The following is a 17,812-nucleotide window of genomic DNA, read 5'->3' on the forward strand; positions in this document are numbered from 1 at the left end:
GACTCCAAAGTAATGTTGATGTTTCTTCAGGGACAGCTGCAGTAAAATTTTCACCACTCACTTTACTCTGTTCTTTTTCTCCTTGCAGTGGTGATATCTTTGCTAGTTAACTTGGGTAGTCCCGTGAGCGAAGTTCGAAGGGCTGCTCTCAACTGCCTCTGTTCCTTGAGAGGAATAAAGGAGTCTCTATTTCATCCTGTCCTTCAGCATTTGGACCAAAAGACAGAAGAGATTGTATCTGACCCTACATACATAGCACAGGTATTTTTTTAATTAAGGTGTACATTAATGCAAGTTTTGTCTGCTGCTGTGAGCTTCTGTCTTACAGAAAAGAAATCAAGTTAATCAGGAAAGTTAATTGTATTTGTACCCTATAGTGGACTGATTTATAATTTTCTTAGGAACTGTAAAAATGTTCAAGGGATATATTACATGCAGAGCTGAGAACCTCAGAGGCATTAACAATCTTCCATATGAAGAGCTCTGCTTATAAATAGATTGCAGTGTTACAAAGGCATCAAGTAATTGTTCTTTTAAGGTATTTTTGTTGCAAGAAAATAACTTAATTTTCACTTTGCTAATGAACTAGGTTATGGGAACTCTTTTTGGGGAGCTTGAGACACAGCCAAAACAGAAATCCCAGAAGAAAAAACTGTTGGAAGCTTTGGAAAACATACTTGATTGTGCACAGAGCCCTATTTTCCCGTCTTATATTGCAAGAAACTTAATGAAAATTCTTAATGAAATCCATGGTGAAGTAAGTGCTGCCTTTTGAGATTTTTTATGGGTTCTGCACTTGAGTGAAATGCTGAAATCACATGTCACTTAGTAATAATGCTGTTAAATAATTACATAATGTATTAGATTATTAGGTATTAAGTTGACACCTCCAATAATACTTTCCAGTAAAGCTGCGAAGTATGGCTTGATGAAACATAAAATGTTTGCATGCTCCTTCCAGGAATGTAATGGCAGCAGAATTTTGCATTTGAATTTTTAAGGAAACTCCCTTGATATTACAAAAAAAGACTGTTTCAAAAGAGAATGTTACAGAAAAAATGTATTACCTTGGTTAGTGAATATAGAGTTTTCTGTACAGAATTGAAAGGTATTAAGTAGTACTGTGAATTTCTTTTTTATATATTAACCAACTCTTATCTAGCATATTCAGAATTCTCCAAGTGCTGGAAAATATATGACTTCAAAGTTCAAAAAAGTAATTAAATTTGAATTTTTATGTTCTGTTCAGTTGTATGTGTCTTGAAAAGATTGTAAACTCCATAGAGGGGGTGAGTGGTTTTGATTCACGTTTGGGTTTTGTGGAAAACAGCAGTCGTAGATGGCTGGAAAAATTACCTTGTGTCTGTACCTTGAAATTATGAAATACAGCTCTGCAAAGGAGAATAGCTGAGGAGCAGATGAGCAGTTACTAGGGGTAATCTCATATTATGTCTTGTGTTTTTTCCAGTTGAACAGCTGTTGCCTAAAATACTGTATGCAGCGTGGTCCGAGAAAGGGGATGCTCAGTAAAGTGAAGCTGTGCTACTGGAAAGTTGTTACATTGAGAATGGATAAAAAGTTCTGTTACACATTTTCTCTGTTTGCAGATGGTTCTCTCTCAACTCTTGCCTGCACTAGACCGTTTGCTAGAGAAGGTCTTTAACAAACCTGAGGCAATGTTAAAAGATGAAGTCATTCTCCTGCATCTAATCCTTGGAAAGTTTAACGAATATTCAGCAACCCTCCTGTGTAAGAATCAGCAGAGTCTGGATTTATTTATCAAAAGCCTGCATGCTGCCAAGAAAATGTATGAAGAAATTCCACCATTTCAGATCACAGCACTTGGGCAGGTATGGCTTTATGAAATAGCTTTTATTTCTTTTTATGCTTAAAGCAGCTAGCAGTGTTTGAGATTGGATTTACAAGTGCTCTTCATGTGTGGAGGAGTCCACAGCTTTTGACCTGTCTTTGTTTTGCTACAAGATTTCAATGTCTCCATAGTGTCTTTGAAACATCAAAACAGACTGCAAAACTTGAACTCTTTAAATTATCAGAAAGAGATATTGCTGCTTGCTCTATTTTTTTTTCATTTTGACAAGCACAAAATAGCAATACTGTATTTGCATGCAGACGAATTCCTGTATCGTTACAGATACTACTGTTCCACAAGTTTTAGGTTTTTGTCAGTCAGGCAAGAGCTTTACTTAATGTTTTTCATCTGAGAAAAAATTATCAATGAAATATAGTAGGTGAGAAATAGTTTCATTTGAAGGAAGCTACAAATTTGGGCCTGTATTGGCCAGGTGTTGGCATGAATTTCCCAAAGGCTGGCAAAAGCAAGTTTGTTTCCCACACCAGTCAAGTTGTGTGAAAAATTGCAGAAATCAGTTTGTCTGTTGGTTATTTCACATCTATGTGATTTACATCTTAAATATTCCTGGATATATACAAATATTTAGTTAATATGCATATTTTTGCCATACTGTATGATAGGGTGTGTCATACAGAATTCATATATCAATTCCGCACCTTGCAATTTTCTTAAAGTAAATCTCTCTGCATACTTTTCTTTTCCCCTTTTGTAGATTACTAAGCCATTCTTTGCAGCTGTATCAGATGGGATGGTGCAACAGAAGCTACTAAAAGTATTGTTTGACTTACTCTTAAACTGTAAGAACCCACTTTGTGCCCAGACAGTCAGCAGTGTGTTTAAAGGGGTAAGTGGCAACCTCCAGAACACAGAAATATGTTCAAACCTTTTGCAGTGTGATTTTGTGTCACTTACATTTACTAACACTTGCTTATCATCATTTATAGTGGGAAAGAAAGGGGAAGATTTTTGTCAAATAATAGAGTACTGTTAATGTCGTGAAAAGTTTGTTAAATGACTGCTTTTAAAAGGTGTTTCTTTAAAAGCCACCTATCAGTCATTTACTACACTAAGTGAATGAATTCAGCAGAAGTCACTTCTTTTCTGCTGCACTGATTTTCATTTTCTGGGATATGACAGGAGTATGTGGATTATATACCCATATCTGCATGAAAGGGATGTGTTTTTAGAAAAAAGGCAGGGCACAGATATGTGATGTGACAAATTGTTCATTGGTATTGTTTTGTTTCAGATTATAGTGTGTGCTGAGCAGATTGTCAGAGAACTGGAGCCTCCTGAGAAAACCAAAAGTCTGGCCACTGTTCAACAGACTAGAAGGCAGAAAATGCAGCAACAGAGGTAAAATAAGTAGAAACCCACAAGTATTGTCCACACAGTTTGAAAACACCTCTTGTCTTAATAATTGCATCATTTGTACTGAAAACGCAAGCAACTCTTTCTTCTTTTCCTGTCCACAGTAAAATAAACCCAAGCAACATTTGGCATGAGAAAAGCAACTCATGTCACTGTTTGAGAACTGATGGAAGTACAATCAAAATATATTGAAAAATTCAGTATATTGAATGTTGGCAGTTGCTGTTATAGAATCTTGACACAGTTGAACACGATTCATTTTTGTTAATAGTAAGGTTAGTTTTAAATATAGATGCATGGGCAAATTACATACACTTGGCTGAAACCTAACAAATGTTCACCAAAATATTCATTAGTTGACTGAAAAATGGTATTTTTTTCCAATAAGATGGTAATATAATCACAAATTTTTAGATCTTTGTCCTGTTTCTTCTCTCCATTTTCATAAAGAACTGTTTTGTTCACTGTACTTACTTTGTTTAAACATGCTTTCAGCCACATTAGAACAGGATATTGAGTTAATTCTCCTGTTTTGACTTAGAATAGCTTTTCTAATTTTCCTTCACTTGACCATTTTTTAAATAATCATCACCTATTAGATTGACCCATCTGTAAACCGTACCTGTCACAGTTTACAAACACACAGGCTCACACACCTCCTCCATTGCCTGCATAATCAGTGTGTTAACCGCCAGTAGTTCCAGAGAAGCAAGTTTCCTGGATGGCAAGCAGATCGTCATTTGGACAGTTACCCAGGGACAGTTTTTTTTTTAACTCCCCACCACTTCCAAAAGTGTTTCCAATAAACACTTGGTTTTTCAGGTTAGGTCTGGATTTTTTATTGTTGTTTGTTTAAAATATGTTGCTGCTTCAGTCAAAAAGCCCACACATTGCCACCTCTCCAAGGAGCAGCAGTAAAGGACATACATCATGAAAAAAAAATTGTCTTTTTTTTCCTTGGGTGGCTGTGTGTGTGTTTCTTGAAGCGCTGTAGCATTTCTTTTGGAAATCCCTGATTGTTTGTCTTGTCTTTTTAGAAAGCCTCAAGATGCAGAATTGGCACCAGAAACAAGCCACTTCAGCTGGCAGAGGGTGATGCTTATTCTGGAGTTGCTGCAGCATAAGAAGAAGCTTCGACGTCCGCAGGCGTTGGTACCCGCACTTTTCAACCTTCTGAGCAGGTAATGGTGTTCCCGCAAGAGAGCCCTGGAGCCTTCTCTTCTGCAGCACACTCTGAAGCATGGAAATCTGGGCTGCTGTGTCTATGCTGTTGCCATGTCTTGTAGCTTAGCTTGCCTTTTTCAACTGAACCTCTTTTAGGCAAATCAGAGGAGGGGAGTGGGAAGTTATTACTATTTTTTCCCTTTGAAACAATGAGATTTTTATCTGATGCATAGTTTCTCTTGTGTGAAAACTTCATTGGGTAGAGGGCTTGGGATTGCCAAGAAGGATGACACCTGTCCTAAATCTGGGATCATTGGCAGGACTCGTGTCTTCAGCAGAGCTATTATAATTCTCTAAGCTTAGAAATTCCGCCCAGCACATGGTGGAACAGCCTTAGCCCAGTGCAACCTAAGGAGACTTGTTTTTCCTGCCAGCCCTATATCCAGGCACTTAGAAAAGTTTATATATATATATATAGGGTGTTTGTCTTCCTTTCCTTAAGACTTCCTAATACATAGACTGGCAATTATAGTCCAGGTTATACTTATGTTTTTGGCAGTGCTTTGATAAATATCTTTTATTAGACTAGTTGATGCATTTGAAAACAAAAAAAGAAACTTTTTGCAAAGAAACTTTTGGCAAAGAAACTTTGCAATAAGTTTTGGCAAAGACTTTTGGAAATCTCAGTTTGGAACTTAGGTGGAATTAAAATTGCAGTTTCTTATTTGTATCTTAATATGCAGTTTGGATACTTATTTTTCTGTCTCATTTTTTGTCATGAATATATAGGTGTCTGGAGCCCATGGCGTCAGAAGAAGAAAATATGGAATATACAAAGCAGCTGATCCTCAGCTGCTTGCTGAACATCTGTCAGAAATTGTCATCAGATGGTAGCAAGGTCCCAGCAGGTAAAAATCACCAGACTCATCTCTTGGTAGTTTTCTCACCAGGTCAGCATTACAACAATGGTCTCTAACTTGTTTTTTTTCCTCAGTCTACACTTTTTTGTTGAGGAGAGAGGGATTCCTCTATAAGGGTATACAAGTCTGCCTTCCTAATAATTTTTTGTAGATGCATTAGGTATGATTTGCAGACTGAAAGCAGTGCTGGAGTGTACCGTTTATTCCTACATGGCTGACCATTAATGTGTTAATCAGTGAATATTTTTACCTACAGATATCCTGGACAAAGAAAAATTCAACGTGGAACTGATAGTTCAGTGCATCAGGATTTCTAAAATGCCCCAGACACACCACCATGCTCTTCTACTCCTTGGTGCTGTGGCTGGAATGTTTCCTGTAAGTAACACCTGGAACTTATGTGACGGCTCTTCTCATTGGTTTCCAAATACTGAGTAGAGCAAAGAATGTACAGATGTGTTCAGTGGGGAAAAACTTCCTGAAAAGAATCTAAACGCAAAATGGATAGGTTCCCTGCTCTTTTAGGGCTTTCTATTCCATTTTAGTTTAAAACAAACGTCTGTTTTGATGCTTGGGTCACCAGCCATTTATGGCTCTCAGTGGAGTGCAGTAGAAATGGAAGAAGCTTTCTGACACCAGCTCTGCCTCACCCTCCCAATGTGGTCACAGTTCTCATGCCTTGTTTCTTCTTTCTCCTGCTTTTTTATATAAAAAGACAAACACCTGACCTGATAGCACATGCATTCTTGCACGTTCCTATCTTGTGCAACACTGAAAAATGTAATTGTAGTTGATAATAAAACTGGGTTGTTCTGATTTTAATTGACCAAGAAACAGGCCTTTTCATGTCTGAACTGAAATTTGACTGTACAGTCTTCTAAGATTCTTTTGCTTTGAAACTCTAAGCCAGCAAAATGTATCCACGTGTATCAAACTCCATTTGCATCTTTATATTCACCTCAGTATTTTCTCCACACATTTGGAAAGGTAGCATGTTTTCCAAAAGACAAAACTGATGTTTTTGATAATTTTTGGAGGATTTTGTGGTTTTACTGTTTGGGGTTTTTTGTTTCCATCTTATTGCCATCACCTGCTATAGAACCAGGCATTTATTTTACATTAATATTGGCTCTTGCAAAATTTTCAAGGTCAAAATAGAAGTAAACGTTTTGTATTCACCTCATCTCACTTTTAAAATCTAAAACACTTCTTCCAGTCACTAAAACTAAATGAAAAATATGCCCTTAATTTATTGCTCTAAGTCCTGGCAAAATCTAGAAAACTAACTTTTGAACTAGGTGACACATCTAATCCAGCCTTGTTAAAACTGGTTATTATGATTACAGTCTAGGCCCCCAAGAAGCCCCCAAAATTGAAATGAGCATAGTTGATTTACCCTGTATGAATTTTTGTGGATATTGCAGATGTTTTACAGATAGAAAAAAAGGCAGGTGGGAAAATCACTGAACTCTGTGCCACAACCACATTTGAGTTTCTGTAGATCTCCTTGTAGCTGGTTTTACTTGTATTTACCTGACACTGAGTGAAAGGATACAAGGTGTTTTATCACACAAAGCTCTCAATTTCCACTCTTAATTACTTGCTTAGATGGTTTCTAAATAATGTTTAGAACTCTACCAATCGCACAGTAAGTAGCATTAAGGGACAATATGCATTTAAAACTCATTTAGGGAGTTTTTGAAAGATAATCATGATTCTCTTTTGGTTTTCTGGTGTTTTTTTTTATAGCAATCAAGTGTCATTTGTGGGAATGAGAAACACCTTCAGGTATAATATGCACAGCACATAAACTAATTTCATCTGTTCTTTTCCAGGATAAAGTTCTTCACAACATTATGCCCATTTTTACATTCATGGGAGCAAATGTCTTGCGTCTGGATGATACCTACACTTTCCAAGTAATTAACAAGACAGTGCAGATGGTTATTCCTGCTCTTATACAGGTACATTTGTCTACTTAATGGAAAGTTTATTAATTAAGTAAATTATTTAGAGTATTAGTGGTAGAATAAGTTGTCACCTACTCTAGGGTTATTTTGATAGACATTAGATTGTCTGTGATATAATGTAATTCAGACGCCTCTGTCTCTGACCAAGTTCATCAGACTGCTGCTTCTTTTCAGTCTTTTGAGTTCCTGCACTTCATAAATGGTTTAGCCAAAATTACCACAACTATATGTGGAGAGGACCTGAAATATACTTTAAGTTCAAGCTTTTCCTCATGAAAGTAGCAGGCAAGTTCAGTAGAGGAACCATTGAAAGGAAGAATCTGGTTATTAGTCCGATAATATGTCATGGTCATAGGATTAGTAGATATGGTCTACTATTATATCTCCTACCACTCTATGGTCACTAAGAAGTGGAAGGGTATAATATTTGCCAAATTCTTTAACTCTTCCAGCTGGTGTTGTGGGGCTTTTCTTGGCTTTGCCTGGACCCTTTTGATAAATGACTATAAACCAAAATAAAAATTGATACTCATTTTTCAAATCAACCATTTCTTCTTTCAGATTCCACTTGCACGTTAGAAATCTTAATTCTTGATAATTACCAGATTTAAACCAGATGAAAAGTGCTGTGTAAATGTCATGTAAAAATGAACTGGGGAAAAAAATTACTTCTATAATCAGCTAAGGATTTCCCATACTATTTTTAATTATATGTGTACACATTTTTCATCCTCTTCCAGGTCTCTGTTATATAAAAAGAGCAACAACTTGATTTCTTTAATTTTTTTCTTTTAAAACCTTCCCTGGCAGCCCACACAAGTTTCTGTGACAAGTTATTTGTGGCACACGATCATTACATGTGGGCCTAATATTATTTAATTCAGACCATGTAGCCCATGTATTTTATTTTTCCTGGACCCTTGAATCTAAGACCCTAAAGGCAAAGTTTTCTGAAGGATGTGGCTTTGCTGTCTTGTTTCAATTGATGCCAAGTAGAGTTTTTCTCTTTTTTATTTTTCTTTTTTTTTTCCCCTTTTTCAGTTTTATTTGAAGCTCTTCCTTTAACACTTGAAAGGAACTGTATGATTAAAAGCTTTATTTGGGAACACTTATGTTTTCCGTGAGGTTATGCATTTGGCAATGCTATTGTCTGGCACATAGTGCTTCCTTTTACTTTCTGAAGTTGCAAGACCTTGTACCCATCTGCAGTAACCTGTCTGAACTGCTGTATTTGTGCACAGGCTGAAGATAGTGACTTGTCAGAGTCCTCAGGAAGCGTGGAGGAGGTGGTGATCAAGATCATTCGTGTGTTTGTGGATGCCCTGCCCCATGTGCCAGAGCACCGGCGCCTGCCCATCCTGTCCCAGCTGATCACTACGGTGGGAGGAGACAAATTCCTCTGGGTTCTTCTGGTGCTGCTCTTTGAGCAGTATGTGACCAAAACTGTGACAGCGACATCAAGCACAGACAAGGTTAGCAGGCTGAGGGAGTCAGCTTTTTCCTTGAGAGCCTGGTGTCTTTTGTTCATGTCCTTGCTTTTAAGAAGGTTTTCAGTAAGCCCCAGGTTATGCTGGAAAAGGTTGTGAGCTCTGGATTTGTGCTTCAGCAGAACCTGGTGGTGATGTTAACTATGAGTGGTACTGTACATTCAGCAGTGTTATGTCCTGAAGCCTGAACAATAAATCAGATCATATTGTACAGCAGTCCTTGATCTGAAGAGCTGGTAAACTAAACATGTAGTGCTTCAATAGTAATGAAGTTGGGTTTTTTTCCTTCAGTTGTGTTTGTGAAATATGGTTCTGGTCTTTCTCCACAGACCAAGATGAAAACCCTATTAAGTTTTTGTGTAGGCAGGCCCTGAGATTAGATGAAAGCATAGTTTATGGGGAAACAAAGTATTATTAAAGGAACATTGGTAAGAAGGTAGTCTTTGCTGCAGCAGTTTAATCTCACTGTGCACCCTCTGGAGCTATGTTCTCTCCAAGAGCTTGATGCTTTTACTGTGTTAATCCTGGCAGTGTTCAGCTCAGCAAGCTCACTGAGGAGTTTTTGAGTATTTATTATTATTATTATTGATTTATACTTATATTTATTTATTATTATTATTATTATTATTATTATTGATAGAAATATTCTTTCTTAATCCTTGAAATTTTTTTTTTTTTTTTCTGAACCATTAACAGGATGCTGTTCTGGAAGCAGACACTGAGTTTTGGATTTCCATCTGCTGCGAATTTAATGTATGTTCGCAGTTCCAGAGCGTGATGAAAATAATCCAGTACCTGACAGAGCTGCCAGAGAACAAAGAAGGTAACCACAAAACTGAGCCAGCAAATGCATGTAAACCTTCCTAATGTAAGAGACTAGGGATAGTGGTTTAAAACTAAAAGAGGATAGATTCAGACTAGATATAAGGAGGAAACTTTTTACTCTGAGAGTGGTGAAGCACTGGAGCAGGTGTCGCAGAGAGGTGGTGGATGCCCCTTCCCTGGCAGTGTTGAGGGCCAGGCTGGATGGGGCTTTAAACAACTGCATTTTTACTTTGTTTCTCTGATCAGAAATGAAATACCTTTTATTCTTGGATGCAAATTTGTTTTGTCAATGTCTTCAACAGATGATCCTGGGACAAAAAAGTTAAGAACATGTAAGACAAAGCCGAAAAATCAGGATGGGCAGCTCTTTAATGTGGAGTCTCACTCTGACAAACAACTCCGGCATTTCAAATTCCTGTCAGTCTCCTTCATGTCACAGCTTCTGTCCTCTCAGAGTTTTGTGAAAAAGGTAAAAATGACAATTTGCTTCTAGACTGATCACAGTAAGTGATTGTGCCATATTGTAGTAGCTGAGGTGTAATTTACTTTTTAGTATTTGAAGGGGTGGCACTGTCCAGTGTATCTTGCTGACACCTTTATTGACACAGTTTTGAAACCTCTCAGTAATGTTATTTATTTTTTAATGAGGCTTTTCCAGACAGACTCCCACTTATGTGACTGATGCGTATGTAACCAAGTGAAATTCTGGTCCCAGTGTATTCCCACTGGCTTTATGGATTTTGGGATTTCACTCACAGCCTGTGTAACTCCAAATTCAGTGTGGGATTCATGCTGTTAATTGAAAAGACAAAATGTTGCGAATTTCAGGCTCTGACTCTAGCTGGTAGTTCCAGTGTTTCAGCTGAAAATCATCCACCAGCATGAAATGTATTTGCTGATGTGGCTGCATTGCCCAAGGTTCTCAGGTTCCTTCTAGAATGATGGCTTAAGTACAAGTGTAGGGACTCATAATTATCATGTTAGTGGACATTTGATTAAAAAAAAAATCCAAATTTGTGTAATCTGGCGTTTTAGTTTAATGAAGGGAGGTAAGTTTCATATTTTCATTCTTGCTTTTTAAACCAGATAGTTGAATATGAAGAAAGAGAAGAGCTGCAGCAGTTGGAACAGAGGTATGCTTTAAATATATAGTCCTAGTCCTATTTTTACTGTTTTTTACTGCACCCCAGGAATATCTTGAAAAGTGTAGTGCCATTAGAATGTCTTTTACTCTAATAATACTTTTTTAATGTCCTCTGCAACAAGCAGTATTTATTATGTGTAAGTTACTTGGGTTTGGTTTGGTTTTTTCTTCTAATAGAATGTGGAGCTTTTTATTTCTGAAAGATTGCTCTACCCAATATTCAATATTTTCTGTATTTTTGATGGAGGTTTTTTACATGCTTGGCCTTAACTGTCATGCTATTCATGTCTGAATTACTAAAGGAATTACAGATTTTTAGCACAGTATATTGGTTCATTAGTAGAAAAAAAAGTTAATCGTTGTTCACAGGTGCCTCTGTATTGGTGTAAGTACCAATCAATGATCACAGTTGTAGCCATTGTGCTGTAAAAGCCAGTGATAGGAAATTGAGGGTTTCTTTTGCAGAAGCCTGACTTTTATGTTTGTTCAAAGAGAAAAAGGATGTAAGATTTATTTTAAATTCTGTGTTCCATGAACGCTCGTTTTTAAATTTTTCTGTTTAATTTCCTTTGATTTTTGTTGTCTTGTGAGATTTTATGCTTTCCAGTGATAACAATGCATTTCTTTAGTCTTGTTACTTACTCAAAATTACTTCCTTTTTGTCTAGGCTGTTAGAAGAAGTCCTTCACTATATAAACACTGTGGCATCTTCAGTGGAAGGAAATGTGGACAAGCCAACAGCCAAATTTTGGAGGGTTCTGCTTAGCAAGTGCTATGATATGCTGGATAAAGTATGTCTCACTAGCCCCCATGTTAGCACTGGGGCATTGCTGCTCTTGCTTGTTAAGATGATTATAAACCTTGTAGGGTTTCTTGTTGCATTAGCACTATATTTCACTGGATGGTCTGCAGCCTGGTACAGCAATGTTTAAATTCGGCTAACAACTTGAATAACTACACCTAACAGCTTCTTAGAACAAGCAGAACAAAAATCAGGAATGCTTGTTTCCTTTAGTTTAATATTCTGCTGGCTGCTGGTGGAGATAAATGGCTCTTGGAAGCATTTCTCACTGTTAACTCATAAAATGACTTAACTAATGATGTTGCATATTTCTACATGAAATTAAATCCTTACACTTTTCATCTTACTATTTTTTCTGATCAGAAATGTATTTGAATATATTTTAGAAATATATTTTAATATATTTATATTTGAGTTCATGAGAAATTGAGTGGCTATCTTGTTGCATAAGCCAGAACATACATCTTTTTATGGCTTGTAATTGTTTTTTGTTTACCTGTAAAGCATATTCCAGTTTTTACAATGTACACGCAGAGGGCATTGGCAGAATTATTTTGGGTAAAGAGGGATAGCCCACGAGAGCAGATAAATGGACTTGTTCAGGAAATCTCAGAGCTAGTCGATAATGGCTGCTTAGGAGCCAGTGAACACAGACTAGCTAGAACCTGCTCTGTTGTTTTGCGTGCCTCAGATACAGCATTGCTGGCTTGTCCTCTCTTCTTTGATCCTGAAACCTTTGGAGGAAGTTGAAGAGAGTCTTATCAGGAGGCTGCCATGTCACAGTGCATGCAAAAACACTTATGGTACTGTTTTGTTCGTTTTCTTGTAGGTCAATGCATTACTGCCAACAGAAACCTTCATCCCTGTAATTGGGGGACTGATGATGAATCAGCTGCCGTCGGTGAGACGCAAGGCCATGGACCTCCTGAACAACAAGGTGCAGCAGCGCACCAAGTGGCAGAAGAGCCAGGTGAGGCAAAGAGGTGAAACCCAGTTCCTTTAGCAAAAGTACCCAGAGAGAGATGGATGTGCAAGTGCTTGATGCTGTGTAAAGAAGCCAAGTACCAGTGGCAAGCCTGGCAAGGGCTCTTGAGCAGTGACACAAAGGCCACCTGCCCACAGCTACCTTGCAGGTCCCGAGTTTCTAACTGTATGTCTGATGTCTGTGTTCTGTCCTCTCAGATCCTGCAGCTCTTAGAGCTGGTTCCTGAGCTCATTGCCATTGTCAAGTGTAGAAGAAAGGAGGAAGAGGAGGAGCAAGCCATCAACAGGCAGACTGCTTTGTTCAGCCTCAAGCTGCTCTGCAAAGGTTTTGGCACAGAAAATCCAGCGCCATTTGTGCCTGTTCTGAAAACTGCCATTGATCTCATTTCTTCAGAGAAGGAGGAAAAAAATGTGATGGGAAGTGCTTTGCTCTGTATAGCTGAGGTCACCTGTACACTGAAAGCACAAGCAATACCTCAGCTTCCAAGGTACTGTTGGGTTCTTCTTAACAGAACCAACTGCAGCAGGAATTAGTTATACCAAAATGCATGACTGAAGGAATGCTGATGAAGGCCAGATGGCAGTCTGTCCCGTGTGTGTTTTGTGTAGACAAGATTAAAAGTATTTCTAGTGCTTGAAGGTGCTTTGTGGTCATAAAACTAGGAACTAGTGGGGAAAATTGCAAGACTTTTATAATGCACAGTAGAGTTCCTTATGGAGTCTGCTGCTGTCACTAGAGAGGCAACCTTTATGGCTTTAGAAAAATCAGACCATAGTCTGTATTTTTTCTGTAGAACAGATTGCATTTAAAAACATGAGAATGAGTACAGTTGAAAGCCCTTCATGCTACATTATTTTATTCTCCCTGTTCAAGAAGAATCCAAGTATCTAATGTGCTCCTCGTAAGACTGTTTTATTTCTTTACAAATATAAGTCTCTTATTGTCATTAAGTCTTAAAACTAAAGACAGGGTTTTGAGTAACTTGATAGAGTGAAAGGTGTTTATCTAAATGACCTTTAAAGATTTCTTCTGACCAAACCATTCTGTGATTCTAAATCTAATATCCTTCATCAGCTTCAACATAAAATATGGCAATGAGCCCAGAATCCTGAGTTTTCTCAAATATGCAAGTAAAAATTCTTGTGAAAATTGTCCTTGCAGGCTTAACAGGTGGATTTTTTTTGACTGGAAAGATACCTCCAAATGGTCAGTTACTTCACCTTTCTCTATTTGTTTGGTTATTCACAGGCTGATGCCAGCAGTCTTGAAGACTTTAAAAAGTAAGAAGGAGCTGGTCTCCAATGAGATTTACCTGCTGAGTGCCATCACTGCTCTGCTAAAGGTTGCAGAAACACTGCCACACTTCCTTAGTCCTTACCTTTTGGAGTGCTTGTTGCAGGTGAGCTCTGTGGTTCCTACAGGTGTGTAAAGTGGGGACAGGTCCTGTGCAGATCCCAGAAGAAGCTGTAGAGATTGCTTTTTTCCTCTGAAACTTAAGTAGGAGTGTGTGGCAACCATGTGAAAGCTCATAACATACTACTCTTCTACTCACTTTCTTATGCAGGTAACTCAGATACAGAACCTAAGAGCATCTCCTTCTCCCTCAGATAGGATCATTTTGCCTCTTTGAAAAGGGAGATGAATCACGAAAGATCATTCTGTAATATCCACAGTCTCCTCAAATGTGTATCTGACACTCTTGTTGGAGTCATTCTAACCTTCTGCTGGCTGACATGGGCATCTTTCAGTGTTTGTCATATGAAGACAGTGAGGCTCTATACACAGACAGCTTAATGTAAGGTGTTCCAGGTGGTGCAAACAGAAAAATTCCTGTCTGACATTTACAGCAGACCACTACAATAAAATAAGTTCTTAGGTTGCTAAGTAGGCCTAACTTTTGTTGGAATTCCTGACAGGTTGTCCGCTTGGAAAAGATTGTGGCCGAGTTTGGTCCTTCTTCCCAGATCAGTGTCCGCGTAGCAGCACTGAAAACCATCCTGGCAACGAGGCTGGCCCCCCGAATACTCCTGCCTGCAGTTACCAAGTGTTACAGTGAAGTGCTGCATACCCGCAAGGTAAGGAGTTTCTTCATCCTTCGGTACTGTGATCAAGAGGGAGAAGCTAAAAACAAAAAAGTAGGCCAAATCTTGGTTCAGCTGTATCCCCTTCCCTTGGGCGCCACCAGCCTTGGCCACCACCAGCCTGCTCACTGTGGCAGCAGAATGAGAAACAAAGGAAGTCTCACAAGCACTGTTCAGCAATAGCTAAAACACTGGTGTGTGATCAGCATTGTTTTGGCCACAGATCTAAAACACAGCACCATGTGAGCTGCTCTGAAGAAAATTAACTCCATCCCAGCCAAATCTACCACAGTCTTTATATTATAATCTCTGGGTTTTTTTGTACCGCTGTGGTGATTCAGGAAAGGTAGATCTGGAAGAGATCCAGCAGTTTAATGTCTTTTGCGTGTTAGATGATGAATGCTGGGGAGATCATCCCATTCATATAGGATTTCATTTATGTGTTAGGAATGTGAGTGAGTCGGAATTCTCTCCAGTATGGCAGTGTAGACAAAAAGCTTTTCAGGAATCTTACTAACTTAAGCCTCAAAAAGTACAGTGAAAAAGCTTATTTATTTTACCAACCATATTTCAATGAGTAAATGCATGAAGTACATAAATCCAGTTCCCTAGTTACATTTCTCAGTTACTGTCAATATCAGTTGCCTTCACATTACTTTGCTTTTGTTTTGGCAGAACTGCCTGGGTCCCCTTATGAACATTTTGAAGGAGCACATTGCTGGTATGGAGAAGGAGCACCTGATCTCCCATCAGCCTGAACTGACAGCGTTTTTCATGAAAGTCTTGGACTTCCGAACAGAGCATGCTGAGGTAGCTTGATTGGGAGGATGAGCAGTAGCTGCACCTCTCTACATGCCAATTCTATCACTCATTTAAAAAAAGATTAGTAGATTCCATTGTATATGTGCTCTGAAATTCTGGGTATCAGATATTCTCTTCCAAATTGGTTTTATGGTACAAAACATGGTAGTTAAGTATTTAGTCTGAAATGGACAGAATTAAAATGTACTTTGAAAGCTCAGATTCTTATATTTCAACCTTAGAATCATGTTTTCTGATTTTTCTAGGATGATTTAGAGGAAGTTGGTAAGATAGAGGCTTACATTATTGACTGTCTAATCAGTATGGTTATGAAACTTTCTGAGGCTTCTTTCAGGCCCCTCTTCTTCAAGGTAAGCATTCTAAATGTAATTCATCTGCATCAGCACAGTTGTGTTTTCCAATGCACAGACACAGGAAACAGCTAATCTGCCTTTCACTTTCAGCTCTTTGATTGGTCCAAAACAGAGGCTACCCTAAGAGACAGGCTGCTGACATTCCACCGAATAGCAGACTGCATTGCAGACAAGCTCAAGGGTCTCTTCACCCTCTTTGCTGGTCATTTAGTGAAGCCGTTTGCTGAGACACTGAACCAGGTCAACATTTCTAAAACTGGTAAGCTGTCAGTTACTGGCTACAGAGAGGCTTAGTCTTGAATGCTGAGAGGTTAATTTTAATTGTGGAAATTTTAGTCTTAAAGGATTTATTTCACAGCACACATAATTAATTTCTCTCAATTTTCTTCCTCTGGTAAATGAGAAATCTTTCTCTGATGGAACCAAAGGACATTTTTCATCCATGGGCATGGGGCTGCTATTGCAAGGTTGCGACCACATGGAAATTTTCAATGTCAGTCCCAGTGAGTTCCCTGCATATAAAATTGTCTAGAAAGAGGGAGACTTGTTTCTCTTTTAACTTTATTCCTTTTTTTCATTGACTTGTCTTATATGCTACCTGGTGTATTCAGACTCTTCTGCTTTCTTGGGCAAAAATAGCTGTTATTTTCTATGGGAATCTGTTTGCCCCTCCCAGTTGTAGTGACCTGAAGAAATTCTCCATATCCACAGGTATGGCCAAGCACTTCTTCTGTAGCCTGTGGCTATTCTCTTTTCTTTCCATCAGTAGCAGACCTGCTGGGGCAGTAGGCTAAAGCCAGATAATGTATCACATCCACTTTATTGTTCTGAGTGATGAGTACATAACTGCTATCTAGCTACGTTGACAGACTAGCAATATTTCTGTCCTGCAGGGGGAAGTTTTGTGTTTTCATTCTATTGATGATGTTTCTTTTTTCTTTGGCTGGTGTGTAGATGAAGCTTTCTTTGATTCTGACAATAACACAGAAAAGAGCTGTCTCCTATTGCAGTTCACCATGGACTGTCTGCGCAAGATCTTCCTGTTTGACACCCATAAGTTTCTGAGTAAAGAAAGAGCAGAAACCTTGATGCAGCCTCTGGTCGATCAGGTATTGACAAATCCATAAAAATAATTAATATCTTTTTTTTCCATAGTTAAAAAAAAAAAAAAATCAGGTGTCAGTCCTCCCTCTTAACAAAAAGGGGGGATTAGTTCATTGGCTTTAGGCCAAAGACAGTATTGATTTCTTTGCCTAAGGCTCTGAATTACTGATTTTTTTTTGTCCTTTTTTAAAATGTCTTCATTCTATAAGGTTCATGCATGTTATTGAGATCTTGCAGACCAGTGCATTCCCACTGATAAGCTTTGACTTAATTCTTGAGTACCTGAAAGCCAAAGCTAGAAGTGTTTTTGGCTGGGTTTATCTGAGGCTGAATCTGTTTTACTTCCACAGCTAGAAAATGTGCTTGGAGGAGATGAGAAGTTCCAGGAAAGAGTGACAGCACACCTGATACCCTGCATAGCTCAGTTTTCAGTGGCAGTGGCAGATGATTCTCTTTGGAAACCACTGAACTACCAGATCTTGCTGAAGACAAGGCACAATTCTCCTAAGGTTGGGAGCTATCAGAATTTGAACTGGTTTTCTTTGTTGTGCTAGAAAATGGGAACAGTGTCCCCAAAATCATTAGTGAATTAACCAAGTCATTGCTGAAATAGTAGCCTAAATTAAAATACTGGTGCTGTACCACAGTACTCCCGAGTTGTAGAGATGGGTGCAGCAAGCTCTTCTGCTCTCACTGTAAGCAGTCAATATTCCATGTCTTTCATACTGTAGGGTTTAGGCTTTTTAAAGATTTGATATCTGTTGGACTAAGAGATAATTGTTTGTGTATGAAGACAGGGCCACTTTAGAGGGGTAACTGGAAGACAGTTACCAGCTTTCAGACCTGTTTAATATTTAGAGTTTTGTCAAGACTCTCCTATTGACAGGTTATAGATACTAAGGGAGTGTACT

General features: G+C 38.4%; 1 protein-coding gene across 1 annotated transcript in view; it reads left to right on the plus strand.

Annotated features, from left to right (window-relative positions):
• Positions 1-17,812, plus strand: part of HEATR1 (HEAT repeat containing 1) — a 35,078-nt gene that overhangs the window by 16,287 nt on the left and 979 nt on the right. The window contains exons 21-43 of the mRNA XM_058833968.1: positions 89-261; positions 590-757; positions 1,608-1,850; positions 2,586-2,717; positions 3,123-3,229; positions 4,282-4,425; positions 5,198-5,316; positions 5,585-5,706; positions 7,164-7,292; positions 8,540-8,770; positions 9,482-9,608; positions 9,913-10,079; positions 10,697-10,743; positions 11,422-11,545; positions 12,386-12,526; positions 12,739-13,028; positions 13,790-13,940; positions 14,458-14,616; positions 15,298-15,432; positions 15,690-15,794; positions 15,888-16,056; positions 16,752-16,906; positions 17,252-17,410. Of these exons, the coding sequence (XP_058689951.1) occupies positions 89-261; positions 590-757; positions 1,608-1,850; positions 2,586-2,717; positions 3,123-3,229; positions 4,282-4,425; positions 5,198-5,316; positions 5,585-5,706; positions 7,164-7,292; positions 8,540-8,770; positions 9,482-9,608; positions 9,913-10,079; positions 10,697-10,743; positions 11,422-11,545; positions 12,386-12,526; positions 12,739-13,028; positions 13,790-13,940; positions 14,458-14,616; positions 15,298-15,432; positions 15,690-15,794; positions 15,888-16,056; positions 16,752-16,906; positions 17,252-17,410 (3,497 nt within the window). The remainder of the gene's footprint in view (positions 1-88; positions 262-589; positions 758-1,607; positions 1,851-2,585; positions 2,718-3,122; positions 3,230-4,281; positions 4,426-5,197; positions 5,317-5,584; positions 5,707-7,163; positions 7,293-8,539; positions 8,771-9,481; positions 9,609-9,912; positions 10,080-10,696; positions 10,744-11,421; positions 11,546-12,385; positions 12,527-12,738; positions 13,029-13,789; positions 13,941-14,457; positions 14,617-15,297; positions 15,433-15,689; positions 15,795-15,887; positions 16,057-16,751; positions 16,907-17,251; positions 17,411-17,812) is intronic.

The sequence above is a fragment of the Poecile atricapillus genome, chromosome 3 (genome assembly GCF_030490865.1).
Source record: "Poecile atricapillus isolate bPoeAtr1 chromosome 3, bPoeAtr1.hap1, whole genome shotgun sequence".
NCBI lineage: Eukaryota > Metazoa > Chordata > Aves > Passeriformes > Paridae > Poecile > Poecile atricapillus.